General features: G+C 48.5%; 5 protein-coding genes across 5 annotated transcripts; 3 read left to right on the top strand and 2 right to left on the bottom strand.

The window, feature by feature from the left end:
• Positions 1-416: 416 nt before the first annotated feature.
• Positions 417-2170, bottom strand: C8Q69DRAFT_325975 (putative alpha-1,2-mannosyltransferase). Its single transcript, XM_028627417.1, has one exon. It carries the CDS (start codon positions 1931-1933, stop codon positions 443-445), a length of 1491 nt encoding a protein of 496 aa, XP_028483143.1. The 5' UTR covers positions 1934-2170; the 3' UTR covers positions 417-442.
• Positions 2171-3655: 1485 nt separating this feature from the next.
• On the top strand, positions 3656-5757 carry C8Q69DRAFT_325948 (cytochrome P450). The gene is made up of 4 exons (XM_028627416.1): positions 3656-4396; positions 4457-4817; positions 4878-5218; positions 5297-5757. Exons 1-4 carry the CDS (start codon positions 3791-3793, stop codon positions 5630-5632), a joined length of 1644 nt encoding a protein of 547 aa, XP_028483142.1. The 5' UTR covers positions 3656-3790; the 3' UTR covers positions 5633-5757.
• A 2728-nt stretch (positions 5758-8485) lies between these two features.
• C8Q69DRAFT_405312 (hypothetical protein) lies at positions 8486-9486 on the top strand (the record flags this gene model as incomplete). The annotated part of the gene is made up of 2 exons (XM_028628069.1): positions 8486-8616; positions 8676-9486. The coding sequence occupies 2 exons, from the start codon at positions 8486-8488 to the stop codon at positions 9484-9486; spliced, it is 942 nt and encodes a 313-aa protein (XP_028483141.1).
• A 621-nt stretch (positions 9487-10107) lies between these two features.
• C8Q69DRAFT_473798 (kinase-like domain-containing protein) lies at positions 10108-12074 on the bottom strand. Its single transcript, XM_028631072.1, has one exon. It carries the CDS (start codon positions 11921-11923, stop codon positions 10508-10510), a length of 1416 nt encoding a protein of 471 aa, XP_028483140.1. The 5' UTR covers positions 11924-12074; the 3' UTR covers positions 10108-10507.
• Positions 12075-12158: 84 nt separating this feature from the next.
• Positions 12159-13340, top strand: C8Q69DRAFT_325593 (hypothetical protein). The gene is made up of 3 exons (XM_028627415.1): positions 12159-12380; positions 12440-12591; positions 12773-13340. The coding sequence occupies exons 2-3, from the start codon at positions 12452-12454 to the stop codon at positions 13056-13058; spliced, it is 426 nt and encodes a 141-aa protein (XP_028483139.1). The 5' UTR covers positions 12159-12380; positions 12440-12451; the 3' UTR covers positions 13059-13340.
• The last annotated feature ends 4666 nt before the right edge of the window (positions 13341-18006 follow it).

Here is an 18006-nt window from a genome sequence, read left to right as displayed (position 1 = left end):
CCATCTGCGTAGGTTTCCTCGGAGTGTAGCTTTGTAGCTTTCCTCGGCGCCGAAACAATGGCTTCTGTATCCGATCTTCGATACCTTTTCCCAAGTGATTTCTGGCCATTGGGCAACTCCTGTCGCGAAAACACCTTCTTGCTGCTTCGGACACGAGTTTATGATCTCGAAACCGATGCGTACCACGATGTATGACCCTACATAACGACCCATGTAGATGTGCAGACTGCCATGGTGTAGAATCTCGAAATGCCAATGACCTTCTGTTGCTTGGCTTCCTGGCTTCCTGCAATGAGCAAAAACCTCATAACGATAGCTCAAGGCAGTTGCGTATCGCATCACAGTCAAGTGAGGAAAGCATGACAAAAGAGGCTGCTTGCAACTTCTGACAATGCCAGAGCCTTGTGGGATTTCCTTGTTGATACCAACGATGTATCCACGTTCATGAGTTGTCGACAAAAATAGGATCATTTGCGTTGTGCGTTTCAAAGACATGTTCCCAGTATTCCCGGACTCTATTGCAGATGCCCGACTTCCTCTTCCAAGATCCAAACTTTCTCTCCAGCTGGCAGCTAGTCCATTTGATCTCCTCCCAGTAAGCCTTTTCAGCGTCATGTCCGAATCGTGTCAGTGTCTCTTTCGGGACCGTCCAAGCTCTGCTGTCTTCCCCGTTCGAACCGAGCGTCGGGGCTGTCTCCCACTTATCGCCGAACAAGTTCTCGCCCGGATTAAATTTGGGATAATGCGCATGGATGAAAAATACACGTGGGGCCTTGGCGACAGAAGGATCCTTCACTCGCCATTTATCTTGGCTAGTCAGCTTAAAATCTTCAACAGGATCCGCCTGGACCATGGCTGATCCAGACACCTTTCCATCAGCTTTTGGATGGCCTATTGGCCTAACTGGTTCGCTGACAGTATAGAAGCTTTGTCCCAAAGCGGACGCCGCGTGGATAAATGTCTCCTTGTCGCCTTCTCCCGGAGCACCTTGAGAGAGCAGCGTGAAATAGTGAGATGGTCCGTAGAAATTGTAGTAAGCAGCCAGAAGCAGACTCGAGAGATGGCTCTGCTTGGAAACTAAGAACACGCCTGTCTCCGACGACGCGCGAAGATCTATGGGAGGTGCTTGTTGTCGAGAGATATCAAAATACAGAGGTGACGCTGTCGACGCCCAAAAGTCCGGCCATGTGACCAGACCGTTCGACATAAAAGGCTCTGAGTACAGTAGGTCTTTCGGATCATGAAGGGGGAAACAATCAGCGTCCATCCAGATGACTGTCTCAAAGGACGATGAGAGAACGGCAAATATCTTGATTTGGTAATGGGCAATCGGGACCTTGGCGCCTCTTCCGTCGTCTAGGACGTCAGAAAGAACAATACATCGAGCGTTGAGGGAAGGAAGAACATCTTCACAGATCTCAGCTTCGTATTCGCTCCAGTCCTTGACAAAGAGCTCGACTGGAAGAGTCGATCCAGTCCGGCGGAGCATCCTCAACGAGGTAACGAACACCGGGAGTAGGCTTCCTCCCGCTGAAGAAACGATACCGCTAGTTCCAGGAACGTGCATCGGTACCAACTGCCTTGGCTCTTGTATAGACTCGACAAAGCTATCATGCGCTTGTTGCATCGGCAGCCGGCAGCCGTCAGGATCGGCTATGAGGTCAGGTCTCTGTGGCGGTTCGACCGCACTGAATCCGATGGCCCCTGCAGACCCATATCGCTGAATAGAGGGACACTTTGGCGCATGGATTTCTAGCAGATGCAGGAAATCCTGCCAGAAACCACTGTGAGGTATTTCAGGAGAAGCGCCAAGGTTGTCGCTGGTCCGCACTCTATTATCCGGGCGCGCGTAAAGATACAGTGACGACAAGATCAAAAACACACACCCGGCAAGTAAAATTGCCGTCAGCTTGGTCCAGCGACCAACAAGCATGATGGCGATGTCACATACATATATGTAGCACAGTAGGATACCCTTTGTAGGAAGAGAAACAGAGTGGTGAGCCAGCGGGTAGACGAAGAGTACTGTACAATCACTGGGGCCTGAGGCGCTGCGTGGACACTGCCGCTAATGACGACCGCCGCGTGTCCCTTGTGGCACAGCTGCAAGACGAGATTGGTATAAGAACAGAAACCTTGCAGTGTTTAACAAATGGATATTTGCAAATAGTCCATCTGTTAATAGTGAAAACAAAAAATAAAATGAAAACAAAAAGAAAATAAAGCTCCTGTCGGTCTGGAGACATTACCGGTAGAGTTCTGGTCCTTGAGGATTTCCAGCAGGCTGTCTCCCCTTCTCTTACTACTCCCCTTTCTCTCTTTTAAAGTCTCTTGTCTAACTAACGAGTCTCCTGGTGCAGCTATGGCGGAAATGGATCTTGATTCATTGAGAACGCGTCTTGGCTGAATGATGACGCCTCAGAGGAAGAGACTCAACCGGCTGAGCGCAAACGCCACAACCGGCAAGGTGCTGCAGTTACATGCTATGGTAGTCACTGAGCGCTACAGGCCATCTAAATCAGTCGAGATACGTCGCTTGGCGTGTTCGAAATCGACGAGACCCCGGGAATCACCGTCCTTCCTTGTGATATCAACGGCGATGGTGTAGAAGACCTCGTCGTATCTCTCTCCCGGACAATGTGAATGATCGGTATTATCTGTAAATCCCATTGATTCGATTTTCATCACTGATATATTCGAGACCAACAAAAAATGCTATGGATCTTTGCAGGCCTTAGATAGAGCAGTTTCTATCCCGCTCAAGAACGCTCGGACAAGCGTCCCTACTGAGGCGAAACGCGAAGGTCTTGTCGCTGTGCTTCCGGAGGAGATATATGAAGAGGCTGAGATGACGAGCAGCACTTTTCTTTGAGCAGATTAGAGAGCTGGAAGCCTCCCTTAGATAACACACAAAAGATAGACTCGGCGCATCAACAGGCCAGAGACTCGAGAAAGTGAGCTGAGCCGGGACGACCGGGCTATGTATCTAAAGAATTGCTGGATCCACACAATTCCTGTCATTACATATTAACATATTCAATTCAACGCACTGTATCGATTGTCAAAGAAGCGAAGCGCAGCCAATCAACTCCAGCAATGGCGGTGCTACGTACTTATGGTTGAGTATCGAGAGAATTGATAAGTTATCATCCTTCTTCTTATCGGCTGAAGGCGTCGGGAATTCCCCAGCTCTCCCCAGCTTAGCGCGTTAGTTACATTCTTAGCCGGACGCTTATGTCCAGAGAGCCGCTCTATCCCACTCTTGCAGATCCCGACTCTGTCGACTTCATGGACGATGAGTTGTTGTGTGATTGAATCTGCTTTCGTAGGTACCACACTTTTCGATACTCAATGCACGGAAGCAGTGGACTATCCCCAATAGCTACTCATCAAGGAGATATTCATCATGAAGGTATTCGAGCCAGTTTATTGAGACAATGGCTATTTACAAGACTCGACTATTTTAATGTTCAGTCAATATACATACTTAACTCTAGCAAAATTGACACCCCACCCTAAGTAAGCAGCTTAAATCCTATTTTAACCATGGAGATCATACGGTACTCCCCCACCCTTGAGAAGGCCCAAAACGCAAGATAACTACCTTCCTAATTAATAATGTCAGTATTCACAGTTGTCAAGACGATTTGTAGCTTGGGGTCGAAGCGTTATCGCATAAGGCTGAGATGCTTAATATATCTGCGTCCCCGTCTCTACCTCGAGGATGTTCTCATACTAACTGTCTCTCGATTTTCCCGGCTACACTTACTCGAAGCTTGACCACTTCAAGATGAGTGAGCTTCCAATCTCGCCGTCAGTCGCGGTCGCCGCGGCGGCACTGCTGTTTTGTCTTTACAAGCTGTTGCAAGTCGGCAGCAGGCCGAAGGGCATGCCTCCTGGTCCTCCCACGGTACCGATCCTTGGAAACCTGCACCAAATGCCCGATAAAGATGTGCACGTCCAATTCAAGAAATGGGCGGAAGAATATGGCGACATGTATTCAGTCATGCTGGGAAACCAACGCATGGTGGTCATTAACTCCCCTAAAATCGTGAAAGATCTGATTGACTTGCGCTCCAACAACTACTCGTCCCGTCCCGAGATGTATGTTGGCCAGACGCTAATTTCCGGCGGCTATCGTCTGGTCCTGATGCAGTATGATGAGGGCTGGCGGAAAGCGCGCAAGATGATCCATAATCTGCTCAATATCAAAACTGCCGTCAACTACATCCCGTTCCAGGAGCTGGAATTGAGACAGATGTTAGCGGATATGGTAAAGAGACCCAACAAGTACCACGACCACGTCCGGAGATATAGCACAAGTCTAGTCACCAGCATCGCTTTCGGATGGCGGAGTTTGGCCTTCAACGACCCCGAGGTCAAGCAGATATACGAGGTAGATATTTGCGAAACATGGCATTGAATTTAGACTCGTTTCTAACTGAATTGTTTTCAGGGTTTCGAACAATTCGCCGTCGCTTCTCAGGTGTCTGCGTCGATGCTGGACTACTTCCCCATTCTTCGTCTCCTCCCCGATTTTATCAACCCGAGCAAGAAACGGGGAAAGGAGCTACACAAGGAGGAAATCGCTTTGTATAAATCATACATGCTGAAAGTTAAAGAGAGAATGGAAAAGGGCATTATCACTGGAGCTTTCTGTGAGGACATGTTTAAGAGACAGGAGAAGGATGGCTTTACGGACGACTGGGCAAGCTATGTCAGTGGAACTCTGCTTGAAGCCGGCTCAGATACCACGGCGTCTATCTTCCTCTCGTTCGCTGTCGCAATGATCAATTTCCCCGAAGTGCAGAAGAAAGGTATGATCCAACCCCCCTCTTCTTGCTTGCAGCTGTTCAAATCGCTTACAATCCACATAGCCCAAGCGGAGATTGACCGAGTGATTGGCCCTAACCGTCTCCCTACGATGGCAGACGAATCAGACCTCCAGTACATTCGCGGTGTCGTTAAGGAATCTCTCCGTTTCCTGCCTTCGAGTATCCTCGGAATCGTCCCGCATGCTACGACTAACGACGACGAATACAACGGATACAAACTCCCCGCTAAGACTGGCGTCATGGTCAATGTTTGGGCTTTGAACAATGACCCAGTGAGATATCCGAACCCTCGTAACTTTGACCCGGACCGCTACAAGAATGACTTCCTCCGTGCTCAAGAAAGCGCTACGCTCTCCGATCCTTATAAGCGCGACCATTTCACGGTGAGTAATCAGATAAATAGCAGAGACTCGGAAAGTTGACCGACCTATCGCGAATATGAAATACTGACCATAATCCAGTTCGGAGCCGGTCGTCGTGTCTGCCCTGGTCTGAACATCGCTGAACGCTCCCTGTTCCTCGGAATCGCCTACATGCTCTGGGCCTTCAGCTTCGAGCACGCGTTGGACGAGAACGGCAAGCCCATCCCGGTGTCCACCGAGGCAGTCACACAAGGAATTGTCTGCCGTCCTGTCCCCTTCCAGTATAAGATGGTAGAACGGGATCCAGCGAAATCGAAGATGGTATTGAAAGCTTGGGATAATGCCAAGGAACTTTTGAACCGGTATCCAGAGGGTATCAAGAGTATTCAGTACCAGAAGGATTGGGCGGAGTTTACGAAGAATGAGGTGTTTTAAATTTCTCTTTTTTGCACATGGTGGGTTGTATGAGTGTTTCGAGTGAATTCTATGCATTGCATGTGGAAGGTGTACATATTGAAACAAAAAGCTACAGTATGAATGAATATGTTTAACAATTTGACCTCTTTTTTTTTTTGAAAATTGGCATCAGCGCTAGAATATTCACAATGCTTAGTTAAGAAACCCAGAGGACCATAAGTTACAGTAACTAACTTAACCAGTTAACTGTATCTAGTCCAGATCCCCCAAAATCATCCAGTGATCATCCACTAAACCATCGAATCCATCCACCATGTTATGTCCCCTTTCACAACATTAATAATGTCCAAATCCGTCCACATCCGACCTTACATCGATCTATCTATCGGACATTACGCGTCTGGTGTTCACTTACTCCGTGATCGTCACAGCGATCATTCAATCTGGAACCTGTCACCAAAGCACGGGGCATGTTCATCATGATCGACGACGAAAAAGGTAGAAGGGAATCACGCCTTACCCTTTCCGCTGGTCCAGTGTATCTATCTATGGTATCTTTGCCGAATATCCTCCGAATCGGCCCGATGGTCGGCAGAAAGACAGTGACTGGAAGAAGAGGAGATCGGGGTCGGTAGAATGGAGTTGCTGGTCTAGATATGGTGAGAACTAAATATTATTGAGGTAGATAGTAGTCGAAGACTTGTTTGCTCTTCTATCCGTTGCGTCTGTAACTAAGGGCCTCATGAAGGGGGAATTCTGCGAGCGCAATTGACAAGGGCCATGAACGACGGGATTAGCTTGCTTGGATGGCCTGGATGATGTTATTATCAACAGGTGATGCATTAGTTATTGTCTATTGAGTGTCACTCCAATGGCCACCAGGTTGGCATAAAACTGGCTCATTGGAGAAATGGCTACCCATGTTCAATAACGTAGTTACACAGATCAGGGCCCCAGATGCAAGTTGTACTTCACGGTTACCTTCCTGGCAAAAGAGGAATGAGATCCAGAGAAAATATTTTTGACTTCAGCTTCGGGTCTGCTCTTTTCCCAGCTATGAGCTGTGGATACAGTACACATCCTCGTTTCTGATATAACAGAGTTGATAGTCTGGCGGGTTTCATGCAACGGGAGTGCTCCCGACTGAAAGGATACTACTGACCTAGACGATGTCTCCCGTGGTTCAGTCTCGGCATCAGGACGGCAGGAGATCAAGCTTCGAAGAAAAAGACAAGATAATCTAGTTACACCAGATAGTTATCGCTGTCGGTGACCTCATGGCTCCCGATAACCAGGATTTAATTTAAGACTTGAAAAGATCTTTAGCGTATCTCTCCTTTGACGGACCTCATACAGCGGCCCACTGCATACACTTGCTAGTCGCTCGGAGATGAGGAAGAACCCACTCACTCGCGAAATCGGTTCCAATCACCGACTCAGGCACCCGGTCAAAGTAATAATATCGAAAGATCGACATCCAAGTTGGGCTTATTACGACTCCCGTTACATTGTCCCTGAATCTGTGACGGGACAATCCACGGATCTGAAATCAGCTTCAGATTTTTCAGAATTTTTCTTTCTTGCTTCGCGTCGGCCGAAGACACACTCTCTTATCGTGCCTGTCTCAGTTGTTCTCTTTTCGCCATCAGATGGCTGCCTCCCTTAGCACGCCTTGACCATGTGGACGAATGCCTTCCAATAAGCTGGGAGGCTGCGTGCGGAGATGAGAGCGCCGTGCAGAACTGGGAGGCGTTCGAGTCCCCGACCTGGGGCAGCTTAGGGCGTGCTGATATGCTGAGGCTATTGCTATTCCCGTCCAGGTCTCTGTCTTGGCAAGACCTGGACCGTGGTCTATGCATCGTCAATCAGCGTTTATCGGCGCAGGTTTCTGACATGCCACCCACCATGTGGACGCTCAGTTGTTCGGTTTTGTCCTCCGTAGCGCCCAAAACCGAGCGAGAGCGGCACCAGGTAGGAATGCATGGGCCTCGGAGCACAGCGATTCGATGGGAACCACGAGTTGTCGCACACGGTGCTCTGTAGAACGAAGGATGGCGGGGAAAAGGGTTCACCATGCTAATTAGACTAGGCGGGAGAAACAGGAATCGCTCTCCTGACGCCCGATATCCACGTAACCAGGGTCTTGGATAGATGAGCTAGAAAAAAAGGAATGATGTGATAAGGGCGGCGATTGTCCCTCCTCGCGCTTTTGGATTTGTAGTAGACAGGCGATCTTCGTTTGATCAACGTTTCCGGCGGTCCTCAAAGTGCACAGCGTGACCTCACATGATCGCAACTGACACTGTCTTCTGTCTCGAGTTCTTTAATTAATTAAACTGTGACTTTTTATCTCTTCACAGCTCCACAAGCTTCACTCGACAGACAACAACAACAATAATAATAACCATTGATCGTTCGCTGGCCGCAACATCGGTTCAATTAGATTTAGCGGTGACCGGATAACGCCATTCCAGTCGAAGACGTCAACCGCCCAATGCCATTCATGATCCTGCGACAGAACACGAATCGTGACGATATCGCAGATGTGAATGACACACGATCTCTTACTCGACTTGAGAACCGCGTCTCCTGATCTGATTTGTCGCTCGCTTCCGACGACACTCTCACGGACTCTTCTAGAGCGTCGAACCTCGCGAAATACGGACGCCGACGTCATCCTTTTCTCAACCATTGGAATACAATCCGGGCAATTGGGGTTATTACTATCGTCAGCTGAGTGTATAGAATCGGTCTTTCTGCCCGAGTGTACACTGGTTAAAGATAAAACGCCTCGCCTTGCTTACTCCAGCAGAGTAAGCGGAGAAGGGGAAGGAACAGCATTGGCGATAACACTGGCCGATCACCAAAACAATGTCTACTTCTAGTACAAATTCGCCATTCAGAATCCGCGAGGCGGACCTGAGAGAGTTGGAGCGCAACGAGGAGTTCACGGTCTTGCGCCAACGTCTCGAACGAATTGAGCAGGAGACGGGTACACTGAGGTATGCTTGAAGAATGCCACGCTGCCTCTCCGTCGTTGGAATATACTAACGCTCTGAAGCTTCTGCCCCTTCCACCAGCAGTCATGTTCCCCGGAGGAATTGTCCGCCTTTCGACTGCACCGTGACATCCTCCATGCTATTTTCGCGCCTCTATTCAAGATCCATAAATATGCCACACAAGTTGCCTCGCACCGTCTGCAGGATCGGAAATCTGCGGATGCAGAACTTGCTTTTCGCGGCGATGCGCGCAGTGCCTATTCCTGGCTGAATTGTTTCCTCGCAGAAGAGCACGACTGGTGCTCCACCCAGGGATGTCCTGCGTGTGTGGTGTTGTATGTGCTGGATTCGGAACCGACCATCCGTATTACCGCTGTCGCCTGTCTGCTCTCAGATTATATTCAAGAGACGGTAGTTCCTGACGCCAAGCGTCGACTGCTGTCCTTTGATTTCTGGTTAGGCGCAGTAGAGACTGCCGTCCGTGAAGACCAATTCTGGGGGGATGCCTTTTGGCCAGAGATTGAGTACCGAGCATGGGCACTGGAGAATGGCATTAAGCAGCTAATATCTCAATGTCTCGAATTGAGAGACCACAAAGAAGTGCACATGGACAGACTGCACCCCGGCTGCACCACCAGCTGCGTCGCTGCGCGCGGGCCCTGTCGTTACCACGTGCGGACCATTGCACTGCAGCCTTCCAGTATGGCTCGACGGCAATTGAGGATGACCAGAGAAGAACAAGAGTGGATATCGAGGGCGGTTGTCTCGTACTGGCGGTTGCTGTGTCGAAACGGCCAGAGACTCAAGCCGCTGGAGCTCACTATGCATTCACCCCGACCAACTTTCCCCAGAACTCGATCATTGACGTCTTGATCAAAAGTGCTTAAACGAATCCGTGAGACAAATTTCTCTTTTCGCGTTCGAATACGTCACAAAACCAACCCAAGGATAATGCATGCGCAATCCGGACCTCTCCTCATTGCACAGCGGTGAATTTAACCGCCGCTCTCCCGCGACTCATCCGCTTAGACCCTATACTGGGATCATGCAACCAATTCGGTTACAGCCGGAGACATTTCAGGACGCCGGCCATGCCAGACCACTCCATTCCTCACGAAGGATATTTCATTCCCGTAGTGGCATCACGACTGCCCTCGGATGATTGAACAGCGACGCTGTATCGCAGTTCTCACCATGACGACATGACCAGATGACATTCATTTCTTCCGCTTGGCACATCCCAGTGGTGCATGCAAGGAAGAACATCTGTCCCATTCATTCATTTCATGGCCGAGTAAAAGGGGGTATCGACAGACTGCGCAAGGCGTAATAGTCTGCATGCAAACTTCCAACTTCCGAAATATGGAAAAGGTCATGCTCTCGCGCCTATTCTATTCATACATATATATGTATATGTGTATGCATATCTCCAGTACTTCACAGTATACTCATCATACTACTGAGCACAAAGTACAGTACAGTACATAGGATCACATTCTCATGTACATGTTCATTTCAATAAATAATACTCAAACCAATCATCAACACCATAACATCCCTTTCCTAGACCAATAGTTATAATATTACCTGGTGGAATCCACAAGACTCGTAATCACAAATCGAACGGATCTCGACCACTAAAGTAATAAGAATCGCCGATCTGATAGTTAAGAGCAGTTAACTATATTAGATACTTAACCCAGAAAATCTTAGCTTGGGAGGCCCAAGATGTCTGCGAGACTTCGTAAACCCCTTTAGGTACTGTCCCGTTTTCTTTTTCGTGGTCTGGTTTCTTCCGATGCTGGAACCTTAGACGGGTCTTGACCACGATTCATCGGGGGTGGGGGGAAGGAAGAATTCTATATCAAATTGCGACAGACCACTACTAGCTTTCCTACGAGCTTCGAATCTTCTGATACTCGGGAATAGCCCATTTCACCATCCATTCCGATTCAAGAACCTGCTGAGCAGACGAACGATTCTCAGGCTTGAAAGAAAGCATTGGACGCAACATCGCGAAAAGAGCATCTCGCTCACTCGATTCAAGTGTCGGCATCCCCGCCTGATTCCGCGGTTGCTGGATATTTAATTCGAACAGATCCTCTAAGGATTTATATTGGGATGTAGCTCTGTTATTTGGCTCGCCGTTATCGGTGAAGTGGTTTCCACGGCCCTCCCACTTTTCCCACCATTCAGTCGGGAGCGGGCCCAGTGCTGCGATTTGCTGGCATGTCATGTCGTCTTCGTTTGTGAGGAAGCCTTCGAATAGGGATCGTTGGGCTACGATTTCCCAGATGGTACATGCTAGCGTCCAGATATCAGATGAGAAAGTGAGTGGCATTGTTGGCTCAAATCGAGCTTCGGGGGCTCTTATTAAAAGGGGTGTATATGACTCAAATCTCTTCTCTCGTGTCGGAGAGAATGTCTGGCCAAAATCTGTGAGAACGATCCTGGCTTCTGGAAGTGTAATTTTTTCACTTGATGCACCAAGCCAGATAGGTACGACGCCATATTTTGGGACTCCTGGCGGAGGCGTTTGGCCATCTAATCGATTCACTGGCTCAAGTTCCGGCTCTCCATACAGCTCATATAGCTCCTTCGTAGATAAGTTATCGAAATTGGATTGGGGTTTGAGGAGGACGTTTCCACAATGAAGGTCTCCATGAACAAAGTCTTCTGAATGCATATACCGAATCACCATCGCGAGCTGTGCTGCCAGCGCACGAGCCACATCAATCTGAAAAAGGCCTATCCATGATTCCTTCTTTGCCTCAGATAAGCTCATCCTTGCCGGGCTTGTCACCAGGCAGGCGTGGTTACCGTTGGGGCCTTGGATGTTGAATTTATCCAAAATCGAAGGTATCATCGATGTGCCTATATCTGACGACTTTAGAGACTCTGATAGCTGGGACAGTATATCTGTCTCAAGAGGGTCTGAATCTGCCGTGCAAATCTTAACGGCAACATATCGGTTAGATATCTCGTCCCGAGCTAGCCAGATCGTTGAGTAAGTGCCGTGACCGAGTTTGTGGACGACACGGTAGCGATCGCGAATGTGATCGCCAATTTCCACAGGATGATAGCCACCCTGCTGATAATACTCCATTCGTTCCACGCTCTCAATGGGCTCGTACAAGACCCGACTTGTGCTCATTGTCGGGGCCGTTGATTTAGATGCAGTGAAGGAGAAGGCACGGGAGGGTTGACAGTGGATATATGGCAGACCTGCATTATCCTTAGCCAAAAAATGATGAGGGAAATACGGGCGCAAGGGCAAGGTGCGTATGCGGAAGAAGCATGGCCTCCTCATCGTTGCTGGTACAAGAAGGGAGGCCTTTGTTGTGAGTTTTGAACGGTAGATGGACTACGAGGCTGATCCGGGTGAACTTTTGCTCCGATGTTGGTCACGGTCCACCTGATCTCCGGGGGCGGCAAGTGTAACAGCCTAACTATCTAGTCTAGGCGTGTTGACCAGACCACTCCGTTGATTTGTTTAAAAGTTGTCAGTATCTAACCATATCTTTTTATAGCCCCAAGGGACGTGGCTGCTTATGAAGGTGGACACTGGCTCAAATCTTAACGCCCAACTCATCCTACGCGGCAGGAACTTGAGATCATGGCCAATGGATCGCCCTGTACTAAGCTATTCTATATTAATAGCACCCAAAGACTGCTTGCTATCCTGCTATCTCGTTGGATGTAATGAGTATAGGACAATGTCTTGCCGCTGACTGAAGCATAAAGACCGAGTCGCTGCTCAATCAAAGGTAAGTTTTATCCATTTCCGGATCATTTCTGTCTCGGAACTGGGCATTACAATACCTAGCTGAATATCGCTATGTCGACAGTTAATCTTGTCAAATACTATTTCCACAAGTCTATGTACCCTCAGAGTGAGGAACGACTGCGCAAAATGATTGCTCTGGCCTACCAAACGGCTAGGGACAGGAAGATTTACCCAAAGGCAGTGTTTATAAGGTATGCTTATGTTCCATCTATGTCAGTAGTCATGGTGCCACAGTTCTCCATGGCTCACGTCCACACGAATAGAAACCAGCCCATATCAGTCTAGTGAAGGGCAACTCCTCCGTTTCAGACTTTGGAGCGTTTTTCAACCTTTACAACAGACGATTACTTGATCAGCGCTGATTATGTGTAGGTCTGAAGTTCATGACACCACGAGCATCAATGGCAAACGGCAGAAAGATCCTCTAGGAGCTCATATCACCCTGTGTTACAAAGATGAAGACCAACTTCGTCGTGGCACCCATGTTGCTAGTCACGGCTACGTGAAGGATGGATCTACTCTGGAATTTGTCCAGGCCACACACCACGCTGAAAAGCCAGATTCGACAAAGAAGAGAAATCGTGAAGACGTGTGGCCATCGGAGGATAGTCTTGCAATTGCGCCGGAGATCGGATACGGACACTTCCTCGAGGAATAGCAAAGTTAATGTGTGATGTATTGAGTCACGGACACAGTCAGAGGTTATTGTCGAGTACTACCATCACAAGCAACGCGACCACCATCCCTTTCGCTGGGGTTTCGATAGCGTTTAGGCGAGCTAGATAGCGGGAGGTTGATTCCCCCCCTTCCTCGAGCCTCCCTAAGCATAACTAAATTTAGTTTAAATTCATTCTGGGAGCTTGATAAACTAATTGCCCGCGCACCTTTATCTTTACATGCTTAGGGCACCTTCGAATAGCCAGGAAAGAAATTGCACACAGTCGTTAAATGTTGATAACACCAAGAAAGAACGGAGGGCACAAATGCTTTAAGAAGGTTTCGCGGATAGGCGCGACATGAGCTGGATAGAAAGAGCTGGCTATGCGTAATCCTAGACTACCCATGGATGTACCCAGGTGGATGGTCGTCGATCTGGATATAGAGGTTGCCACGTTGATGAAGGCCAACTCGTGATGGAGGGAAGCGGTCATGAGTGTATAGATTCCTGGAGGAATGAGAAGAACTAGGAATTTGGCTCGTTTGCATTACAGTATGGACGTGCATGCATCCGTTTCGCAGGTCTGCTCTGGGCGACACTACAGCTAGACATAGGCTGTTTACTGATATTACTTATATTGAACGAGGTAAGATGAGTCAGACCGATCGAGAGGGTAATATTAATATTCTTCAGAACTTATATATTTCTGCTTTGCAGTCCCGATTAATTCATATCTTGGCTGTCCTACTGGTTATTCTGTTCCTGTCGACATACTCACCAGTGCGGTCTCCTAATTGCCTACTATTAATATCAGCCATCGCTAACACTTTACTCTAGGAGCATCAGACTATATTTTCCCCTATCATTCATGATCATCAGCCTCTCCAGCTTTAGCTTTGTTTCTGTTCAGTTTATCAGATTCTGGATTATATGTGTGAAGTACAGGTTCTTCAATTGATGATATGGAAGATGCTCGTCGCAAATATCTCCATAATAAGATTCTTACGGCCATTATACCCCATTTCGTTGATAAAAAAAGTATGACGATGGTCCGTTCGAATTAAATTTGCGACGATTTCCGGTTTGCAGAAATATAATACTTGTCAACAACGCATGGGATTTGAAGATAGTTGCGGTCCTCGACTGGGAATGGGCCTATGCAGCACCATTTCAGATGCTTTACTCACTCCCACGATGGCTCCTTCTGAAGAAACCGTTTGATTGGGATGATGGGGATATTTTTTGAGTACAATTCACTTAAATCGTCAGCATCAGCATTAGATCGGCACTTATTATTACATAGCGGTAGTAACTAGTTAACTAACACTCATACGACAAGATATCAAATCCCGCACAGGAAAGGTAGAGCAGCGACAAGTTTATGTGATTGTGGGCGTTTGACTCTGATGTTCGTGAATTATACTCATTATTTCTTAAGCAAGCGTTAGTTGATTCGGAAATATGTACACGCTTATACTCGTGCCGCTTTTTCTATGGTTTGAAATAAAGGAGGGAAAGAGAAAGATTGTTTCAAGTTCTTTTGTCTCATGGATGCCTAATCGAATCAGAAGTGGTCGGTCACTACGTGACTTATTGCAAGGGACATTTGATTCAAGGTAAAATTCCTGTCTTAGACTTCAAACCCGAGTCAAACGTGGCAGCCTGAGGAGCCGTTCGAGCGCCTCTCGCTGGGAGTGAAATGGAATAGTTCACGGTCCTACTGGTAGTGATACGGCTGATAGGGATGGGAGTATAGTTGCGTACTGTGTTTGTTCGAAAGAGGATAGTTATGAACCGATACAATTCCAGTGGACTTGATAGGTTGAATCCTTTTTCCACTCTTCCTGCCAATAATAACAGCTTCGCTTCTTAAGGTGGCGATCAGAGTTGTGTTTCATGATGTTGTACATCGTTACTCAATCAAGGAAGGAGGTTCTAGATCTCCAGATTCATCGATATGTAATAATAATGTGTTTATCGGATCGTAGGGCTGTCGTTGATACGTGGAGTAGGTAGCCTAGTATAATTTCATGCATGGGTCCCTTGAGATGAAACGGTCAGACGACTTGTCGGGTTGAAACATCATAGCATCGATCAAAACCTAGCTGGTCGTCTTGATGTCTGGATCTAAAGGTCATGAGAACAGTTTCAGATGTTTCAATGGACCTAATTGGGAGGTGCGGTGTAAGCTCGACCAAACGACGCATTGTGCCCTTAACCCCAGTGGGTAGGTATCTCGACTGGGAATATCCCCGGAAGAAACCTGATGCGAGTGATGCAGCAGATTGTTGTGGATGTTTCTTCCATTCCCGGTCGGCCGCGGAGAATTCCTGGTAGAGTAGGGCAATTGTTCCTGCTTCCGAGTGCAAGCCACAGCGAGGGGCGTCTTCCCTCCGAGGCGTCACAACCCAAAGACTAACCGTCCACTTCTTGCCTAGACCTGGCGGAAAGGCTTACATTTCCTTGGGTCGACCTGGCCGGATGTCCGATCTCCAGTGGGGAAGAAACGGCGAGACTTGAGCACGGTTACTCCGTAAATGATATCGAACTTGAAGGGATGCAGTGCGGGGCTGCAATTGCAGGCGACTGTTTTCTAGAGAGGGGCACTGGCGTATCATCCATTCCCAATTTCCAAGGTTTTTCTCGCTTCAAGTAATATCTGAAAAGATGCGCCCCGGGTTCCACGACCGTTGAGATGACTACCTGAGTCTTCTGCAATAATAACCGCTGCCAAGTCCGAGCTCCGGCTGTGATCCATGGGAAGGCGTTGAAGAACGGAGGCAGTGGATCTGGATCTGGAGACGTCTTCAAAACGCTCTCGATCGCTTTCCGTCGGAGCAAGGAACAGGGAAGACTTTTTCGCCACAGTCCGCAGACGGCCGGTCGAGCTGTAAGTCAGGGCAGTAAATCCACGGAAGAACAAAGAAGACGCAATAGACTCTCGATCTGTAAAGGCATCCGTGGATGGGTGTATGTGTCTTCAACAGTTACGTTGCAGGAGATAACGCTAGATAGAGGATCATCAAGTGTTCCGTGGATGGGAAGGAAATGCCGCTCCAGTCGGATTGCCGGCAATTCAACAACGCTCGAGAAGAGATCACACGAGAACTTGAACCACTGGGTGTGAATGTTTTGAATATCCATCCGGCAGGGCTGGCTGCTGTAGCATGTGTCGTGTACCAGATCACTCGCTGTATATTGACATGTTCCCTTGGGTAGCAAAGAAGAAAAGAAGAGTACACACGCAAAGTCTCCACGTTTCTAATGCAGTCTGTTAATGGCTGTCATACATGCACTCGTGCTCGGAGAACCTACTACTAACTAGTTATTACCTACTAGGTAGCAACGCAGCGAGTCGTGTAGGATAATGCATCTCATAGGTAGCTAGTTAGCTGCGCTAGCTCGAGGACCAAATGTAGTTCGCTTTTTTTCTTTCAAACCTCATCTCCTGGCATTATTACCACTTTGACCGGATATCCACCACCACCAGCCAACTTGCTCTCCTGTTCCATATAGCGGGCCATAGAAGGTGGAGATAATCTCTGCTCAGCCCAACGCTGCGATCTGTTGTGTTTCCAAGCCCGGTTCTCAGGTATCTGTTTCAGACAGTTAAATAGTTGCTCCATCTCCCTCTGCACAACCTTGGTAACGAGTAATTATGCGATCTTCATACAGGATGAGGGGGATTGATTCCCACGAGGAATTAATCGCGCGTCTAGAGAATTGGTCCCCCCCAGTGGTCAGGCCGATCGGATAATCGAGCGGGAACTTACGTACCACCACTGTGACACTGACGACTCGCACAACCCCTCTCGTTGCCGCATTGCTCCACGAGAACCAACTTGTATCTCAGCTGAGGCGAGACATGTAGTCTTGGCATGTGGCTGCTGACAGAGTCAGGGATCGTGCAGCCAGATCGGGTGACTCTTCGAGAGCATGTGCCAAACAACGTTGCGAGAACAAGTTTCCGCAGCTCGTTCAGGAGCTTGGATAAGATTGATAGGAGATCCAGATTCTTCTCCGCATCTGCGTACAGCATTACCTTCTCCTCCTGCCTGTGCGACCGGGTTCCTACGCAGACCCGATATCATGTATGACAGATCTTGGGGAGAATCCCAATAGACGAGGTCGGAATTGATCCGGTGTGGCACGCGCAGACACGATCTCCATGATCTCCATGCGACAGAACAAAGGGACGAGCTCTTGGGAAATTAGGTACCTGCCTCGAAAGCAGCAAGTCTGAGAACCAGGCCCAGCCACTCGGGTACATGGGTATCATTATTGTGCACACTTTTCTCCCGCCCAGGCCTAACGACAACACTCTGCCAAAACGTATGCCCCACCAGCAAAGAAGCCTAAGTGGAAGGATGCGAGTAAGATACGGACAGGGCCGGCAAAAGGACAGTGTCTCAGGCTGGCAAGCATCCTGTAAGTATCCCTGTCCGGGAAACACGACGGCACGTCTCTTTTTCCATCTTGACTCGTATACCTCGGGCGATGGAAAAGATCACGGCACAGCCACATGATAAGCGTATGCTGGCACCGGAAGACCAGTGTAGTATATCCTTGCCAGTGGTTGACCAGGAAGAAAGGTTCAATTGCAAAACCATCAGCCACAGCCAACCAGGCAATCGGCGGTTGTGGCCGCGGTGGTGCCCTACGGACCTGTGAAGACCCAAAATGGCGGCACGCATATCAAGTATCCAAAACCTTGTTTGGTCAGATTGCCACTTCCACTGGTAGGGACCTTTTGTCGATTATGGCCGTGGTGGAAGTCTTAAGCTGGCCAAGTCTCCCGAGCAAATCGGTGGTGCCTGTCATGAGCGTCACGATGATCAGACCGTGTAAAGGGAAGAGCAGTGTGCCACGGACGGGACGAGCAAGGATCGGTTAACAGGACATTCCGGATCTGGAGTGGAGAGCATGAACAGAAGCTTCTCCGGCGACG

The sequence above is a fragment of the Paecilomyces variotii genome (assembly GCF_004022145.1).
Source record: "Paecilomyces variotii strain CBS 101075 chromosome Unknown C8Q69scaffold_9, whole genome shotgun sequence".
In the NCBI taxonomy this organism is placed as follows: domain Eukaryota; kingdom Fungi; phylum Ascomycota; class Eurotiomycetes; order Eurotiales; family Thermoascaceae; genus Paecilomyces; species Paecilomyces variotii.
Note: the sequence above shows the minus strand (reverse complement) of the source record. Positions and strands in the feature narration are given on the sequence as shown.